Genomic DNA, 19,187 nt, shown 5'->3' on the forward strand with positions numbered 1-19,187 from the left:
TCCTTCATCGTCCACCATCTTGTATTTAGCTTAGAAACCTGGCATTTGACAAAGGAATCCCAAAAATAAAAACACAGGGAACCCGGGCATTGCTGTTTGCATGTTTGGTAACTACTGTCAAGGGCACTACGACACCGAATGTGCTTGGATAGTTTTTTTCCTTTCGATTATTTTAATTAAATTAACGTTATACTTGTTTACTTATCTTGTGTCCGTGTTCCTTCGTTCGCTGTTGTAATGCAGACGTTTTCATTCCAAAGGTCAAACGGTTTGAATAGCCTATTTAACGGCCGTTCCGTACTTGAATCTGTTGGTGCTATACCAACAACTTAATTTAATTCAAATAATCGAAAGGAAAAAACCTATAGAAATCCAACCACATTCGGTGTCCTAGTGCCCTTGCTACGGTATTTGAATGTGTGGAAAACTACTCGTGCCGACGTCTCCGAGGTCGCAGAAAAATAAATAACTCATGTTGTCCCCTCAAAGAAATATAATGGATTTGAATTCGTTTTGGCATGGTGGGGCACTGTATAAAAATATAACTGGCTCCATTCTTAGTAATTTTCTCTCAGTTGGGTGCACTTGGATAAACTATGTACGAATGAATTCATTATAAAAAAATAAATTTTATTCGCAAACATTCTTTCGTTATTCGGGGATACTATTAAGGACCAAAAAACAAGTGATATTTGTCGGGGAAAAAAAAAAAAAAAATGAAGAAGAAGAAGAAGTTGGAGAATAAAAGAAAAAAGTAAACTGATAAAGATAGATTGAAAGAGTTTTTCGTTGCAAGACTGGGTTTTTTGTATCTTCCAAACTGCACTGCCTCTGTTCTGCTTCTCGGTCTGTTGCTCGTATATGGAGCCATAAATATTAAAACTTTTGCCAACTTTTTTAATTACGATAAATCATCGTTCAAAAAGCACGCAAACTTGTGCTTGCAAGTACGATATCACTGAAAACCTTTGTAAAGAGAAAATAAAGATAAAACGTAAAATTTTCAGTCTCGAACTCGAAGTCCCCAACGTCTCACTTTGTTGACACATTGTTCTACTTGACCGGTTCTAGTTTAAATCTGTGTTGACATACAAAGCTATTATATTACTAGTAGCGTCCCTTTTAACGGTTGCCTTTCAAACTGAGAAGACGCCGAAAGGAGCGCCTAAACTCGCATGGCCAGAAAAAGATACTCTGCTAAGATGAGTTCTTATTTGGGGATATTTGTAATTCTGAGCCTTTTTTTCTGTGGGTTTTCCACAGCCAAGCCAACAACCGACAGAACCGATATTAACATTGTATACGATGCGATCAATGAAGGTAAGTTGTGTATGTCCATGTATACAATCCGAGTTAAACAAATGAAGGAATGTAGTACAGAACTTTACATAGTTGCAGTATTTTCAAAAATTTAATAAACCACCACAAAAATTACCTCATTCGTATGTCACAATTAAAAAAACTATAACATACGAGAAGGGATTTTTCTCATGAAGTAGTTCATGAATGATTTTATAAATTTTGCTCTCTGTCACGTGTGAAAAGGTCAGTACTAGTCGTCTATTGTACACAGTCTACACAAGGTTTTCCTGAAAAATATCGATGGATGATCACGCGAAGATCAGTATTAAATCACAAAAGATCTTCATCTATTTTGTTTTATATCTTATGATTTCTGTATGATCATCCAAGTTTATAGCAAACTTTGATACTAATCATGATCACCGGCTACATGTTATGAAGTTTTTGAAATTCTCATTTCCATACTAACATCAACGTACTTGATTAGGTGAAGGACAAAGTTTAGCGGGGGAAAATATTGTGACTATGAAGCCTGCTGAAATCGAACAACGTTTTTCTTGTACATATAGTTTATAAATTATAATTAACAGCATTCATATAGCGACCACTCATTTATTACAAAAGGGGGGTGGGGGATGAATTGGAGAAGTAGCATTATCTTGACAAACGAACAATGCAGCCTGCACAATGAAGCCAATAGTATTGCTGTTTGAAGTGAGAAATATTTTGACAACAAATTTAAATTCTAACTTATTACATGTGGTACAAAATTATCGCACAGCATGATGCACTTTTGAAACGGTCTTACGGTCGCATTAAATAGACACTTTGCTGCTGCGTTTGTTTAGTGCATCTCCTGAATGGATACGAGCTAAAATGTCTTTTATGTCCAATACTTAACATCCAGTACTTTGTATCTACTGGATGGAGTATGGTTGTCACTCTGAACTGAGCAATGAAGCATAAAGACGCTCGGCTGTTATACAGCGTAGTCACTTAGATCTTTACGCTCGAATGAAAATCATTCAACTATTTCAAAGTTGATAAACATTCCTAAAGAAATAGCTTTATGATAAGAAAGGAATCAGGCCATGCTGTGCTTTATCAGTGATATCTTCAAGGATCGCAGAGTTTATTACGTTGGATTTTACATATGAAAAAGGGGAGGCAGGGATGAGGAGAGGCAGGGATGAGGGGAGGCAGAGATGAGGTGAGGCAAAGAAACGTGAGACGGGGAGAGGAGACTGAAAGGGAAAGAGAGGAGAGAAGAAGAGAAGACAGGAGAAGAGAAAGAGAGAAATAGAACGTTTACTCAATTCCAGCCCCACTTAACATTTTTTTCCTTTTTCAAAAGAATTTGAAAAACACAAAGTTGGCGTCCAAGACTCTTCCAAAGACCTAGGTAAAATAATGATTCCAAAGACATCTTTGCTTGTAATGGCATGCTAGACGACAGTGAGGGAAATAGATGTATTTATGTAAAGGGATGGAAATGCGGGTTGCTATCCAATCCTTTCACCTCTCTTGATACAGTCCAGTTGAATGCATGGATTATGGTAATTTTGTCATTGACCATTTTAATTTTACAGAGTCTCAACAAGTAAGCGAGGATCCTGAGATCCTGGAAATTGCCAACAGAGGTAAGTGTCTTTGAACTAATATATTCAGACAAAATATACTGGTTAATAATGGGAAATAAAAAATCTAGTTGAAAAATCGTACTTGCCATTGTGGTTATAACGTAGCCAATCAGTCGGCAAACTGTGAGAGAGAATTCATGCATGCCCGTGCTAATCAAAGCTAGATCTACTTTTTTTAAGTATTCTTAATTTTTAAAGTATTTCAAGAAATTTCCATGGTTTTACAGAATACGAGACAGTGCACGGTAGGATTCTGGCTGTAAACATGGCTCACTTGGAGAAGAGGAAAAAGGCTCTGAGAGATCAGGAAACAAAAAGATCGAAGGAACCGGATGTTTTTGAGAACATCGAGAAGGATAACGAAGGTTAGTGTAGTATCCATAGCAACTAATCATGTATGATAATTAGCTAAGTTGTGAATAATAAATAGTTGATCTAGATATGGCGTCGAGTCACTACATATGGCGACGAGTCGGGATCTAAAAACGCCGAAAAGAAGCAGAAACCAAGAAAAAGGGAAAAGAAATCAACTCAAGAGAAAGAAAATCAACTCAAGATAAACTAGGATCCGACCAGTAAAGAAGAAACAGCAGCGAAAGAAGAAAAAATCAGAAGAGTCATTCGAGCACGTGCAGAGAAACATGTCCGACAACGACGAAGACCCGACGGAACCACCAGCAGCAGAAAAAACAGAGATCAAAGTATTTACAACAACAAAAGCACTAAGTATTGAAAAGTTCAAAAACCCAGAGAATAGATTAGAAACGGGTAGAGCTTGGGAAGAATGGTTAGAGGATTTCGAGGAAGAAATATCCTACTTAGAAATTGAAAAGGTCAAAGACAAGGTCAGCGCTTTGAAAATTTACGGCGGACCAGAAATCAAGAAACTTGCTCGAATCCTACCAGAACCGATAGGAGAAGAAATCGAGGACGACTACGAGAAACTCAAGAGGAAATTAAACAACCATTTTCTACCTAGGAAGAACAAACACCATGCGAGATACACATTTAGCAAGGAGAGAATGGAATCCAACGAGACAATTGTCAATTACGCCGCAAGGATAAGAGAGAAAGCAAAGGATTGCGAATTCGGAGTCCAACTCGACGAGCGTATCCTAGAACATCTGATCCAAACAGTGTCGAACGAAGACCTCATTAAAGAATGCATTAGAAAGAGATGGAATCTGGATCGATTCATAGACGAAGCAAGCCAACGCGAAGACATCAGCCAACAAGTGAAAGACATGAAAACCGAACACAAGGTGGCGAGACTAAATCGTGGCAAACCACCAACCAAACCACGACAACAAAATAGAAGATCACAGCAAAGACCAAATAACCAGCAAGCAAGAAGACAACAACAAGCTAAACCCGGAGGATATAACAACACCGAAAAACCGTGTTACTACTGTGGCAACGCAGGAACACACAAACCAGGTAAAGACTGTCCAGCATACGGGAAGCAGTGTTTAAAATGCGGAAAATACAACCACTTCGCAAAATGCTGTAACAAAACACAGAGACAAGAAAAAGAGAACAGTAGAACCGCGAGACCCCAGAGACAAGTGAAAAAGACCGCAGAATCCAGCAGTGAATCCGACGAGGAATTCCTACAGCAAACAGCCAGCCACATTGACCAGAGAGCCAAAAGCGTGAGATCAGGAGGAAAGACGAACACCATGCGATTAAGAATAGCAGACCTAGACGCAGACATGGAGCCCGACAGTGGAGCTAGCGCTAACATAATGGACGAGTACCAATTCAGAGCACTCAAGCACAGATCTCAAGAGATACAGGAACTGTTTCCAAGCGAAGAAAGAGTAAGAACCTTACAGAGCAAGCTAGAGGTCAAAGGAGAATTTCCAGTAACGCTGAGAAACAAGACCAGAGGAGTGAAGACGAAATTCCTAGTGATAAAGGGGAAGATGGACTCACCACCACTCATAAGCAAGAAGACACTACTAGACCTAGGAATGCTCAGAATTGAACCAGACGGAATACTAAAAGAACCCAACGACCTGAGAATCAAGACCGTTAGCACAACCTCAGACGACATCGAGGGACTCCTGACAGAGTTCGACGACGTATTCCAAGGAATCGGATGCTTCAAAGAGAAAGATACGGGAGAGAGCATGCAGGTCAAGCTTGAGATGGACCCAGACGCGACACCCATAGCACAGAAACCGAGAAACGTACCCTATCACCTGCAGAAACCCCTGAAGAAATGGCTAGACGAAGGGATAGAGAAAGAGATATTCGAGAAAGTCACACCCGGCGAAGCGATAACTTGGTGTTCACCCCTTGTTGTGCAGCCCAAACCAAAGTTTTCAGAGACCAAGAAAGATGAGCTAGAGCCACACATGATAAGAGCCAGCATTGACATGAGGATCCCCAACGAATCCATGAAAAGAAGCAGATGTGTACAAGCACCGAAAATCGATGACTTCATATACCATCTCCATGATTGCAAAATATTCTCGAAGCTCGACCTCAAACAGGGATACCATCAGATGACACTGGACCCAGAGACGAGAAAAGTAGCGACATTCAGTACACCATGGGGGAATTATCGACCACGAAGACTGATTTTTGGAGCCAAATCTTCTCAAGACGTTTTCGATGAAGCGATGTTCAAAGTATTTGGAGACATCCCGCACTGCCTCAACCAACGAGACGATATTCTGCTAGGGGGGAAAGATAAAGAGGAGCACAAAGAAATTCTGCAAACAGTACTACAAAGAGCCAGAGATCATGGAATCACGTTCAACAGAGAGAAGTGCGAATTCGAAAAAGAGGAAATCGAATTCTTCGGTCACGTGTTTACCAAGAACGGACTGAGACCATCCCCTGACAAAGTCAGAGCGATCAAAGAGTGCGGAGCACCCAAGAGCAAAGAAGAAGTAAGAAGTTTCCTCGGGATGGCCGGATACTTAGACAACTTTATTGAAGACTACGCAAGCATCGCATCACCACTCCACCAACTGACGAGAAGAGAAGTCAAGTTCCAGTGGGGAAAGAAAGAACAGAAGGCATTCCAGACAATACAAAACAGCCTATCTGACAAGAAGACAATGGCGTACTTCGACCCAGACAGACAAATCATCCTGAGAACAGAGGCAAGCTTCAACGAGGGTTTATCTGCAGCTCTACTTCAGAAGACAGAAAGAGGTATGCAGCCGGTACACTTCATAAGCCGCACAATGACAGATGTTGAAAGAAAATACAGCCAGACAGAGAAAGACGCACTCGCCATCAAGTGGGCCAAAGATCGACTAAGAGTGTACTTACTGGGAGCGCCAAGGTTCACAATCATCACGGCACATAAACCACTATTACCACTATTCAACAAGACAAAGACCAATATGCCTCCAAGGATTGAGAAGTGGGTTATGCAGATGCAAGATGTAGACTATGAACTGATCTATGAACCCGGAAAGGACGAAGCCGACCCATTAGACTACCTCTCCAGGCATCCATTACCCGAGACAGAAGACGACGGCACCGAGAAGATCATCAAATGGACTGTAGAAGCAGAGCATTCAGTAGTTCTGGAAAGGATAAGAGAAGAGACACTGAAAGACAAGACATTGCAGAAACTATCTCAAAGGATAGCGAAAGGTGACTGGGAGAAATTCCGAAAAGACAGAGACATAGAACCCTACACACACATAAAGCAAGAACTATCAACAGCGGAAGGATTGATCTTTAGAGAGGAAAGAATTGTACTACCAGAGAATCTTCAAAGAAAAGTAGTGAAGATAGGACACAGTCTAGGACACCTTGGGAAGACAAAGACAAAGAGAATGTTAAGAGAGAAGTATTGGTTCCCGTATATGAATCACATGATAGACAACGCTATTGACCAATGTTACGAGTGCCAGGTTGCAACGAAAGACAAACAAACAGAACCAATCAAGGCTTCAAGTATTCCAGACAAGCCCTGGGACACTGTATCACTGGATCATGGCGGACCCTATCCTGACGGACACTACAACCTAGTCATTATTGACAAAAGAACAAGATACCCTGTCGTAGAAAGAGTATCATCAACTTCTTTCACAACCAACAAAGAGAGGTTGAAACATGTATTTGCGACATACGGGACACCAAGGAGGATAGAAAGCGACAATGGACCACCATTCAACTCAAGAGACTTTGAAGACTTCGCAAGAAAAGAGGGATTTCAACATCACAAGGTAACACCATTACACCCTAGAGCGAATGGAGAAGCTGAAAGGTTTATGCAGATGCTGAATAAAACAGAACAAATAGCGCACCTACAAGGCAAAGATAAACTAGAAAGTCAGAACGCAATTCATGACATGCTCACCGCATACAGGTCAACTCCACATCCAGCAACAGCAGTATCACCCTACGAGGCGATGAGGGGAGTAGCTGTAAGAACGAAGCTCGATTACATAGCACCCAACAAACAGACATCAGAAGAAGACGAACAGATAAACAAGAACGACGCAAGATACAAGGAGAAGATGAAAGTGCAGAGAGAAAACAATCGAACAAAGGAAAAGAGACTGCTACTCGGAGACTACGTGTTAGTCAAACAAGAGAAGAAAAACAAATGGAGCACACCATATGAACCCATATTCTATACAATCTGCGATATTCAAGGATCCAAGATAACAGCAAGAAGAACAACAGATGGACGCACAGTTTGTCGGGACGCAAGTTACTTCAAACTAGTCAACACTGTCATCAACACAGCAGATGAAACAGAAACGGTTGGACCAAGCCAGGAAGAACCGAAGGAGACAACAGACACCAAGCAGGAAGACCCTAGAGAGAGAACTCTGAGGGAAACCAAAAGTCATGAGGATCGGAAGAAACCACCGAACAACGAAAAGAAACAAGCGGAGCTGAAGGAGAAATCATCAAAGATGACTGAAGTTAAACAGGAGAAAACCGAAGAGCGAGTGGAAAGAGAAAAACCACAAGATGAAGGAGAGAAAGCAAGCCGACCAAGAAGGGAAAGACGAAGACCCAAGAAGTTTGAAGACTACTATATGTACCCTTAGGGATAGAGGACATGGAACATTGTTATAGTTGAGTTTATTGTACTTGAACATGAAAAAGAAAAAAGAAAAAAAGATAACAGTATTTAGCAATGATAATAATTAGGTTATATAATTCAGTAATCATACGAAAGACACATGGACATTTGGAAGAAAGGGAGAGATGTAGTATCCATAGCAACTAATCATGTATGATAATTAGCTAAGTTGTGAATAATAAATAGTTGATCTAGATATGGCGTCGAGTCACTACAGTTAGTTAGCATTCTTTTCATGCTGATTCTCAGCTCTTGTTTAGATTTTAAATCCTTCAAATTTAATTAAATACATAAACAATCTCTGGACTGATCATCCAGAGCATATGGCTAGTTACTAGCAGATCAAAGCCTGAAACAACCTCTTGACTGATCAAAGTCCGGACATGGCTAACTCACAGATTGAACAAGGAATCAACCGCTGGGCTAATATAAGTCAGGGCATGGCTAACAAGCGGATCAAACCCTAAAACAACCTCTGGGCTGATCTAAGTCAGGGCATGGCTAACTAGCAGATCGAATGGAAATGTTGTCCCCTGGCTCTCCTCTCTAGATTTACACATTTCTCTCAGGGCTATGTATTAATTTGAAATGGGAAAATATTCAATGCCCTTGGTCTATTTTTAAAAGCCATCTTGGAAGGAAATATCTTTCTCTTAATCAAAATCTTGCTAAATAAATAATGAAGTGTAAATTATTAAGAAAACTATATACCCGCACTGACTCTTGACATTAAATGCACAGGCAAGAAAATAGAAGGCCTTTACCAAGGAGATATCATTGAAGATGAAGATCTTGAGAAACTCCTTCATTTACCAAACCGAACAAGAACGAAAAGAAATGCCATTCGATCGAGAAAACGACTGTGGCAATCAAGGATAATCCCCTACAAACTCACACCTGATATGAGTAAGTATAATTCGATAGAATAGACAAGCTAAGGATCTCATAAGAGCACAGGGGGACCAAACAAATCCCCTGCATGGAGCGTCTCCTGGAAAGGTTTATGATGTATTTTTTGTCATTTAGTATAGGCATTTAAAATTTACTCCTTCGCCGTATTAATTTTTTTTTGCAGTGCATATCAAGAAAAACCTGTTCATTGCTTTCGCGGAGTACCACAAACACACATGTCTTCGTTTCGTACCTTATCAGCCTGGTGTACATGGAAACCATATCTACTTCAATAGGAATACTGGGTAAAAATCTGGCTTCAAATTTCGTTGAAACTATGATCTTCTCGATTTACCTTCGTACCTTACACATATCAAATTAATATTAAGAATTGTTTTTGTGTTCTGTGTTACTCAGATGCTCTTCTAAGATAGGGAGGCATTACGTTGCACCTGTTGGCCAGCCCATCTCTCTTGGTAGTGGATGCAACTTCCCTGGCACCATTATACACGAACTGTTACATGCTTTAGGTGATATAAGCTGCTTGTAATATAATTATCCTGTAATGCCCCATAAGCCTTTGGCCTCACCAATGATGGTATAAGTTATTTCTCTTTAATTATTGTTGAAATACATTGAACAGTAATATACCTATGACTAGGTCGTAGTCACTGCATGGATTCTTGATAAATAATTTCTACACGTTTATTTTCTCCAGGTTTTTGGCACGAACAGGCTCGTGCAGACCGCGATAAATTTGTGTCCGTCAAATGGGAGAATATCCAAACAGGTATAACTCACACCATTACCATTGCTATATGTTTTCTATTTATTTACATATTTATTTACTTATTTACATATTTTTTATTTTTGTTTATATATATAGGAAATTTCCGTGTTTTTCTAAGAGCTCCTTCCTCGATCTCTTTATTTTTAACTAACTTAGACGGTTTTGCCTATGTTCAGGGTTCGATGACCAATTTTCCAAGTACGACTGGAATTCTATCGACGCAATGGGACAATTATATGATTACGAATCCATCATGCACTACGATCGCACAGCATTCACCAAAAACGGAAAGCCTACCATTGTTGCCATTGGCAACGAAAATAAAAAATTTGGAACGCAGAATCATCGCTTAAGTGAAGCAGATATTATTGAAATCAACGCTCTGTATGACTGTAAAAGTAAGTCCTTGAATCTATGATCTTGCGCACAAGTCTGAAATGTCGGTTCATTAAAGGACTAATTGCTTTGGAGATAGCTTCTGCCAAGCCCTTTTAGATTTTTAGTCCTAATAGCTTTAAGCGCTAGCTGCCGATAAGAGCTTCAATAGACCTCTTCGGTTTGGGGTAATGTTTCCCCATTTCAGACCACATGTCATTCCCTAGAGTATCATTTCTTTAATTAAGATTTGCGCTCGGTTGCACATGAGAAGACACATGAATATGGATACAGCTCAAACAAAGAATCTTATTCTCAAGGGAATGGCACGTGGTCTGAAATGGGAAAACATTACCCCAAACCGAAGAATTTATATTTCAAAGGTGAATTTGTTCTCGGTTGTAGCGTCCTCCATGATAGCTGATATTTTTAAAAACATACACGTTTGTTTACATGTTTGTTTTCAGCTAAGAAATTAGGTTGGACCAAGTGGTCTGATTTTACATCATGTGATAAAAATTGTTTCAAGTCAAGAGAACGCTACTGCTTCCATAGTGGGGATCCTAAAAGCTGTGGAGGCAACGTTAATGTTTATGGCATAGAAAAAGATTCCAAAAAGTGTACCCGAATGGAGTGCTTAGGTAGGTATTGTTTGATATCCATGAAAAATCTGAATGGTGACGGTGGTGTCAACATCGACGACGACGATAATGAAGCAGCTAAGATTGCGAAAAGTGCTTCAAAGAAAACATTATTATTAGATCTTTAATAAATTTACATGAGTCCGTGATTTAATCCCCTGGGCCTGGTTGCACAAAGGGCGAATAGCGCTATCCGACGGAGAAATCTTATTCAGTGGATAAATCTATTGGATAACAGCATCACTCATCCATTAGATAAGGATTAATCCGTTGGATAAATTTACGAGCTAGCTGAACGAAATCTAGTTCGGATGGAATCTAACCATCCAAGCGCATATGTTTCAGCCGTAATCACCAGCTTCTCATCATGTAAGCAATGAGGCAGGACCGATGAAACAAATTTTGTCTTAGGCCCCGTCCACACTATGCCAGATAAATTTGAATCCGCAACTTTATTAATTCGGTTAGCCCTTCCGTCCACACCAGTCCGGACGAATCCGGAACAATTCTTCACCGAAAACGGAACTTTTCGAATACGGTCTCCAGAGCGGAACAATGTGAAAACGACGGCTAGCCGTATAAATGTGTACGGAGAACATTTCGCATCCGGAACTTAGATGACGTCATGATTGACATGGAAACTTTGCGGAAAAGCTAACGATTCACCACGGGTTCAATTTCAGCTTCGATGCGCATGCTCAGATGTTTTCATTTGTGGACGGAATTCGAAAACGTTTTTTTCGGTTTCAGTGTGAAAGTTGCGGATTCAAATTTATCCGGCATCGTCACGACTCTCACGCCAACGTCGCCCAATTATCTTTGTGTATGTAAATACGACAATTATCAATGGCATAACCTTTTTCCAGCACGAAATTCAATCAGTGGTCACTGGGGTAACTGGGGTGCATGGACTGCATGCAGTGCTAGTTGCGATGATGGAGTGCGAAGCCGAACAAGGCAGTGTAACAACCCTGCTCCTTCTAAGTATGGTAAACCATGTAAAGGAGAGGCGAAAGAGGAAGAGATATGCACCATCAAACGATGCCATATGGGTATGTAATCTGATGGTATATTATCACCCTAATGCGGATTAATGTTGACATTACTAGCTGTAATCAGTCTATGGGTTAAATGCCAAAGGATGGGCAATTACAAAGATCTTAATTTTAAGAAATGTATCCAAAGTTCAAACATCTCACTTAGGGAGTAAGAATGTTTGATGATGAGTCATGACCATTGTGATGTATCTTCTTTTCATTGCGAAGAAAAATAAATAAAAATAAAAAGGATAATCTAAGGAAGCAAGGAAGGAATGAAGGAAGCAAGGAAGCAAGGAAGCAAGGAAGCAAGGAAGCAAGGAAGCAACGAAGCAACGAAGCAACGAAGCAACGAAGCAACGAAGCAACGAAGCAACGAAGCAACGAAGCAACGAAGCAACGAAGCAACGAAGCAACGAAGCAAGGAAGGAAGAAATAGCAAGTCGTGCTGTCCCATCATCTGATTATTTTTTATGTCGTTTATTTAATGGCAACCCATGCAATTCTTGATCGAATTCGCGAATGTAAACGTCTCGCACCAGAAATACTTAATGACATCAGTTCTTCTTTGTTCAATTTAAAGGCAAGGATGATACCACTTTTGATGACTCAAGTCATCCCTTTGGCATGTGGAAGAATAAAGTCGGTACAAAGCTACAGTGGATCAGACACACTGCTTTCACGAAGACCTTGGATACTGGACCAATGAGTGATCACACTACTGGAAAAGGTAAAAATTCTGATATCTTTACTTCCATATTCCATATTACGAAAATTTCGTTCGAAGTGTGAATAATGAGGTGCGAGCCGACGAGGAAGCAAAATATTTGATTCTTGAAGAAAAATGGAAACGAAACCTTTTAGTTCAATAATTGAAAACCCTTTCTGGATAAATGTTTATCCACATTTATGAAATTGAAATAGAAAAACTAATAACATATATTTACAAAATATTTACCAGGTTATTAGTATATTATTAGTAGTATATTTAGTTATTATTATTTTTTCATCTTTTCACGGTGTATAATTTACCTTTTTATCATTGCAGGTTATTACTTATACATGGAATCATCTAGTCCTGCAAAACATGGTGACCAGGCGATACTGACAAGCCCAACTCTGACATCTAGTAAAACAGGTTCCCAGTGTCTCAAGTTTTACTATACAATGTATGGTAATACAATGGGATCGTTGGAAGTTAGACTTCATCGACCAGGATCACCAACAAGAAATATCTTTTTCAAAAAGGGGAATCAGGGTACACCTTGGCATCTTGGGACGGCAACTATTCAGGCGAATGAGGGTTTTAAGGTAAGTTGCATATTCCTATGTGAAGCCTTTCAAGACCATTTTCTAAAGACATTTTATGCCCCTAATTTAAAGTGTTCGATTTAATTTAATTTTGATGATTGAATTATCTTAAATAATTCTTACGAATAGTGCCTTTGACAGTTCCCTGCGCCATCTTGAAAGGTGGCCGTGCCTCTGCATCGAAGCGAGACGATGAGAGCTTGAAATGATAGATTGCGTTTTTAATACCTTGAACAATTATCCACGCCTCGCTTCAAAACAAAGGCACGGCTACCTTTCAAGATGGCGCTGGGAATTGTGAAGGGGATTATTGCCATCCACAAACTTTTAGCTTTATGTCCCGTCAACTTTGTCGCATATAACATTTGGATGAGCGCGCAAACCTGAAAGGAAGCTCGATTCATTACTGAACAATTTTTTTCCTTTAGTCTTTAATTATCGTTTTGGATTTCGCCTGTATATATAGTGACCTCTTTTGTTTTGCTTGTGTGTTTCAGCTCGAGATAGTTGCAACTGTCGGCAGTGTGGGCTACTCTGATATAGCTATAGATGATGTGTACATAGACCCAGGCAAATGCTGTAAGTACAGCATCTAAATGTTAGCCTTTTCAAAGCCTAGTAATCAATCTGGGTTGGGTTGAAAATTACAGATTAAATGCTATATAAAATTGACTCTTTATGTACTCGCGTAAAAAAACTGATGATACGAACGTGCCGTGCCGTGCCGTGTCGGGCTGTTGACAGAGACGGTTATGCAAGAAACGTTCCGTTTGACCACCACAATGATCTGTTGCGCAGTGGCTGGTTCAATAGACATAAATATTGACGTTAATTAGGTACCCTTAATACATGTGAATCTTTCTCCTCTTTTTTTTTAATAGCTTGTCAAGATGAGTACATATCCTGCGCCAAGTGGTCAGCAAGCGGAGCTTGTAACACTAACACAGTCTGGATGAAGAAACACTGCCCTAAGAGCTGCCAAGTTTGTGGTGGTAAGCAGAAACAGCCTCGTATATATATGGGTCTCAATCTATCTGCCTACATTCTTTTAAATTACAGCTCATTAGTTGATATTCCTGTCTTTCACGATTGCGATCATACTGCAAATTTGGATGAATTTATGAATTTTCTATGACGTCAATCCATTCAAAAGTGACGTTCGATAAAATATACACCTATTTTAATTTTTGTGCCTTTTATGTCTTATGGCAAGAATACGAAAAATCACATTTCAAAGTTCATTCTTCATATCGCATTATATAAGCAAACTACGTTGTTCTGCTGTGAATAGTATTACATTTTGCAGCATGCTACTTTGGTCTCAGATTTCAGATTTCAGATCTCCTACCAACAAACGTCTGAACACACTCTGAACACATGCACTCAAACCATAGCTCTTTTTTCGCATTCTAATACCTTCCTTTTTTCACGAGGGTAGCACTTAATAGCCATTGGCTAAAAAACCTGTGGCCCTCATTCCGTGATCGAATTGGAATTTAGGAGTTGATTTTTGAGGAGGGAGGAAAACCGGAGAACCCGGAAAACCCTCGAAGCACAGGAGAGAACCAACAAACAACTCTACTCATATACAACACCGAACCCGGCGGGACCCGAACTCGGGTCGCATTGATGAGAGGCGAGCTCTCACACCGCTACGCCACCCGTGCTTCCCTAAAGGACTATATCTTCTTTGTTACAGTTTGTAAAGATTTAAACCCAGTCCAGTGTCCTTTGTGGGCGAAGCGTGGAGAATGCCAAAAGAATAGAATATATATGGGTGACAATTGTCCAAAGAGCTGTGAATTTTGCAATGGTAAGTTATAGATTCTAATGATTTCCTAATTTTTTTTTTCATCCCTGCTTCTTGTTGATTCGTTTTACATATCTTCTTCCAAAATTGCAGCTCCATCTTGCAATGACAACCCCAAGTTCAAAGATCAATGTCCACTCTGGGCCCTAAAGGACGAATGTACTTTGAAGAACAAGAAATGGATGCAGGCAAACTGCCCAAAGAGCTGCAATGTTTGTGGTAAGCGAAAACATCACGAGGTTCGAGGTTTTGATAATTTCTTTTAAAAGTATGGCCCAGTTAATTTACCAGCCTATGTCTTGTCTAAGTCCAAAATAGTTTTCTATGATCTCCGGTGGTGTGCACTTAAACTTCATGAGTTTATATAAATGCATGACTGAACATGGAAGGCAGCGTTTGCCCCTCGCTGAAGGCTGGTCATAATCATAAGATTATCCCATAAGACTCATTCGGCTGATTGATACCAGTTTTAAGTAATTTTCCAGAAATTGCATTTTGTTGATCCTACCCAAATCAATGTCTAGCACGAAAAATATCAATAATAGCCATTTTATCCTCAAAAGAATTCTTGAGATGCGAGCCAAAAGAAACTTCCTGAAAATTAATATCATTAGCAAATTGTTTTATCTTTACAAATCCCAAGAAAATGTGTACGATTTTCTATATGTTTAATAACTGGTATATTCTGTGCAGTTTGTGGAGACAACAACCCTAGTTGCAGTAAGTGGGCAAAGGCAGACCAGTGCGATAAGAACCCAGTCTATATGCACGTGAACTGCAAGAAGAGCTGCAAGAAATGCTAAAAGGGTAAGCCTATCTGCCATTTCATTTCTTTCAATTAATATATCTTTTTAATAAATTCAGTTATTAGGAATATATATTTTTCTCTCGTAATGCTACTATTACCGATGATACTATAGGAGGCCACAGTGAAACATATAGACAGGTCGCTTATTGCAATATATGGGCTTGGTCGTGACAAGTGTGATAAAAGCATGAAATTTGGCACAGAGATTACTAAGGGCATACCTAATGATATTGGAAGGGGTGACCAAGTTAAATTGTACAATAATAGTTGACTGTTCTCATCAACTGTTATCTTGGAGTGCTATCTATAATAGTTGCCATGGTACTGTCATCAATAACAAAATTAGACACAATTCCTTTCCATCAACTGTTTTCTATATGTGATCCAAACTAGAGTAATCTGTGCGTCAATAATCTTACGAACCACTTCGTACAATAAAGAACACACTTCGTAGGACAACGATAAAAAGGAATCTTTAAAAACTGCACTTACTAATGTATGTAATTTATTCTGTCTGCAGAGAAAACGCGAAGTCTAGACCGTTAACATCGAATAATTTGCAATTAATTTAGTAAATTAATTTGCATTTTAATCAGCGATAACAAAATACGAGTTAATTAGCAATAAATCTAGTCATAACAACCACAACAACAAAAAAACATTCAATTGTCAAGATAAGATAAAACATGTTCACCGAAAATTGTTAGAACTTAGAAACTATGTCCTTGGTATATAATAACGATGTAAATTTGCAGTACCACTTATACCGTAAAAATGAATAAATAAATAAATAATCAAATATTAAAAAGTGCGTAATGATTATAGTATACAATTGGGTATATGCGGTGGGATTCATTTCAGTAATGCACTAGGTTTGAGGAGAGATTCCAGCAATTACAGCACACAAAAGATGATGTGGAAGGTAGGAGTCAGTTTCGCAACAACAACAACAACAACAAAAAGAAAAAAAATTAGCAATTGAAATCTCTTTCGTAGTGTCTTTTTCTTTGTGATATACAAAGAAAGATCAGGATCAGATTTTTAATTGTAAATCTTTACTTTGACTGATGTTTTTACCGTGGTAAAATAAATAAACTTCCTTCCTTCCTTCCTTATTAATGTCCCTCAGATTTGTCTGAAGCATATTGTCCTCATTGTCTTTCATGACCAAATTAAATATTTAGTTTAGCGAGTTAAAAATTCCTGTTCTGAGACAACCATACTATAAATATAAAATTAATTAACAATAAATTAACCTTCTTAGCTACGAAGTGCTCGTCAGGGGTCAATGGACTATAAACACTCTTCTCATCAATAAGTTTTAAAGCTAAGTTTACAAAGATGACAGGAACCTTCATTTATCAGTCATAATGATTGTACTCCAGTGTTACGTTACCCTTTTACTCCATAACTGTTTTTGTTCAGCCCCTGATTTGAAAATTCGTCGTGAGTCTAATAGACTGACTTAGCAAACACAACGCAAAGTGAAAGAGAAAGTGGTGCACAGCGCGCAACATCCTGAATAGGACGTTAAAACAGGCGAACTGACGTCCTGAATGTGGCTTCGCGAAGTTAACTGGCCGTTTTGAAAGCAATTCGCGTCAGCGAGCTGCCGTCCTCTTTTACGTCACGTTGTGTTTACTAAAACAATCTAATGCACCCGAGGCCGAAATCTTAAATTGCTTTTGTCACTTGGAGGATAAGAACAAAATTATATACCTCAAATATAAATTATATACCACAAAACTATGGACATATTTGCTAGGCAGAAAAACTTCGATCAGCCACTATTCTTCTTTCAATTTGGTGTTCTCATTTGGACCAGTCTACCCCTCCTTCATTGACAAATGGTTCTATGCAAATAAACTGAAAATTGTCTTTTATTGGAAACAAGTAAAAATTCTTGTTAAGATTTTTTCCTCTTTCCTCTTTAATTCGGATGTTTGATTTTATTCTGATTGAGAACCTACTCTGCTAGCTGTGCTCCAGATTACTACCAAAAGAAACCGGCTTAAAATGAAAGTCTTGAGTCTTTCGTTAATTCTATTTGGCTTGCAGTTCCTTCTAATTGCTGAAGGAACACAAGTAGCCAAGATCAAAAAAGGTGGGGATGTTACCGTAAACGTTGTTGTCCCCAATTCCAAAAAGATGTTTGGCTTGATGAAGATGTTAGACAAGAAGTTGGATCGACTTATTAAAGCAGTTGGCTCGGCCGAAAACGGCCTTTCTTGTCCCAAGAGTAAGTTCTTAAAAGAGTGATTTACCGGGTCTTTTTATCCATTATTTTAATGTGTAATTCTCATTTTAATATTTAGTGCCCAAGAACTGTGCTGAGGTCCTCAAGTGTAATGGAAGCAAAAGTGGGGTTTACACAATCAAACCAGACAGCAAAGGGCCTTTTAAGGTAATTAAAACGATTATGTTAACATTGTTTTAAAGACGAAGCTAAGTAGCTTAATTCGAATTCGTTTATCCAGGTTTACTGCGACCAAAAGACTAATGGCGGTGGATGGACAGTCTTTCAAAGACGAAAAGACGGATCTGTTGATTTCTATCGCGGGTGGACTGACTACAAAAATGGCTTCGGTGACCTGAAAGGAGAGTTCTGGTTGGGACTTGAGAAAATCTATCGACTGACCCATCAGACTCGTAACCGTCTTCGTGTGGATCTTGAGGACACCAGTGGCGCACGTGCGTATGCTGAGTACGACTTCTTTGCCGTGTCGAGTGGAGGAAGCAAGTACAGCTTGAGTCTTGGAACTTACACAGGTAATTAAAACCAGATAGGAAAAAGAAAAAAGAAAATTGCGCAAACTATTTGTGCACTTAATCAGTTGCTTTCCGGAATGTTCGTGAAATTTATCTAAAGCCTTTTTTGCGATAAACATATATATTATCTTTTTATTGTATGCATGCAGCCATAAAAAAAATCACAATAATTTTACTTTTTGTCAGGTAATTCAGGTGATTCGATGTCTTTTCAGCGAGGTATGGCTTTCTCCACTAAAGATAATGACAATGACACAGGGAGACGCAACTGTGCCGTTGTATTCAAAGGGGCATGGTGGTACGATAATTGTTTTCGATCGAACCTCAATGGTCAGTACCTCCACGGGAAGCACAAGAAACCTTGGCAAGGTATCATATGGTACAAATGGAAAGGTCATAGCTATTCACTTAAGGGAGATGAGTTAAAAATAAGACCATTATAAGACTAGATAACCGTCTTTCCACACATAACCAAGATTAGAAAGTAGATTAGTCTCAGGATAGAGAATTGTAAGCACCTGACTCATGTAAAACGTCCATCCAATTCTTGAAGGATAAGTATCGCTAACAGTAAGAGGAGTTACTAAATAAAAGATTGAAGCATTAAAAGCAGTATTTGTTGTTTGAATAGTAATTAGTTTTAAGACAAAAAGGTGAAAAAAGAAAAAGGAATATAATAAAACCAACCAACAAATAAACAAAAATAAGGAAAAAAAGGAAAGAAAATACGATAAAATAAGCAAAC

The 19,187-nt window shown here is 39.0% G+C and overlaps 2 protein-coding genes across 2 annotated transcripts; both read left to right on the forward strand.

Moving 5' to 3' along the window:
- Positions 1-1,117: 1,117 nt before the first annotated feature.
- Positions 1,118-16,481, forward strand: LOC116295106 (uncharacterized). Its single transcript, XM_031702836.2, has 19 exons — positions 1,118-1,320; positions 2,657-2,704; positions 2,892-2,942; positions 3,170-3,307; positions 8,752-8,916; positions 9,086-9,206; positions 9,319-9,431; positions 9,620-9,691; positions 9,868-10,089; positions 10,534-10,707; positions 11,574-11,759; positions 12,328-12,474; positions 12,793-13,055; positions 13,553-13,634; positions 13,937-14,047; positions 14,755-14,868; positions 14,959-15,084; positions 15,559-15,672; positions 16,194-16,481. Exons 1-18 carry the CDS (start codon positions 1,176-1,178, stop codon positions 15,666-15,668), a joined length of 2,388 nt encoding a protein of 795 aa, XP_031558696.2. The 5' UTR covers positions 1,118-1,175; the 3' UTR covers positions 15,669-15,672; positions 16,194-16,481.
- A 1,120-nt stretch (positions 16,482-17,601) lies between these two features.
- Positions 17,602-19,054, forward strand: LOC116295107 (ficolin-2-like). The gene is made up of 4 exons (XM_031702837.2): positions 17,602-17,912; positions 17,989-18,077; positions 18,151-18,442; positions 18,629-19,054. The coding sequence occupies exons 1-4, from the start codon at positions 17,690-17,692 to the stop codon at positions 18,883-18,885; spliced, it is 861 nt and encodes a 286-aa protein (XP_031558697.2). The 5' UTR covers positions 17,602-17,689; the 3' UTR covers positions 18,886-19,054.
- The last annotated feature ends 133 nt before the right edge of the window (positions 19,055-19,187 follow it).

Source organism: Actinia tenebrosa, unplaced genomic scaffold (genome assembly GCF_029948245.1).
Source record: "Actinia tenebrosa isolate PJP-AT-01 unplaced genomic scaffold, QUT_ActTen_1.0 PGA_scaffold0__85_contigs__length_37466705, whole genome shotgun sequence".
Taxonomy (NCBI): domain Eukaryota; kingdom Metazoa; phylum Cnidaria; class Anthozoa; order Actiniaria; family Actiniidae; genus Actinia; species Actinia tenebrosa.

Excerpts from the sequence above, each read along its gene's own strand:
- LOC116295107 (XM_031702837.2), top strand. The coding sequence starts at position 17,690 with ATGAAAGTCTTGAGTCTTTCGTTAATTCTATTTGGCTTGCAGTTCCTT. Across the intron at positions 17,913-17,988 it reads CGGCCTTTCTTGTCCCAAGA|TGCCCAAGAACTGTGCTGAG; the intron begins GTAAGTTCTTAA and ends TTTAATATTTAG. Across the intron at positions 18,443-18,628 it reads GAGTCTTGGAACTTACACAG|GTAATTCAGGTGATTCGATG; the intron begins GTAATTAAAACC and ends ACTTTTTGTCAG.
- LOC116295106 (XM_031702836.2), top strand. The coding sequence starts at position 1,176 with ATGGCCAGAAAAAGATACTCTGCTAAGATGAGTTCTTATTTGGGGATA. Across the intron at positions 11,760-12,327 it reads CATCAAACGATGCCATATGG|GCAAGGATGATACCACTTTT; the intron begins GTATGTAATCTG and ends TTCAATTTAAAG. Across the intron at positions 12,475-12,792 it reads TGATCACACTACTGGAAAAG|GTTATTACTTATACATGGAA; the intron begins GTAAAAATTCTG and ends TTATCATTGCAG.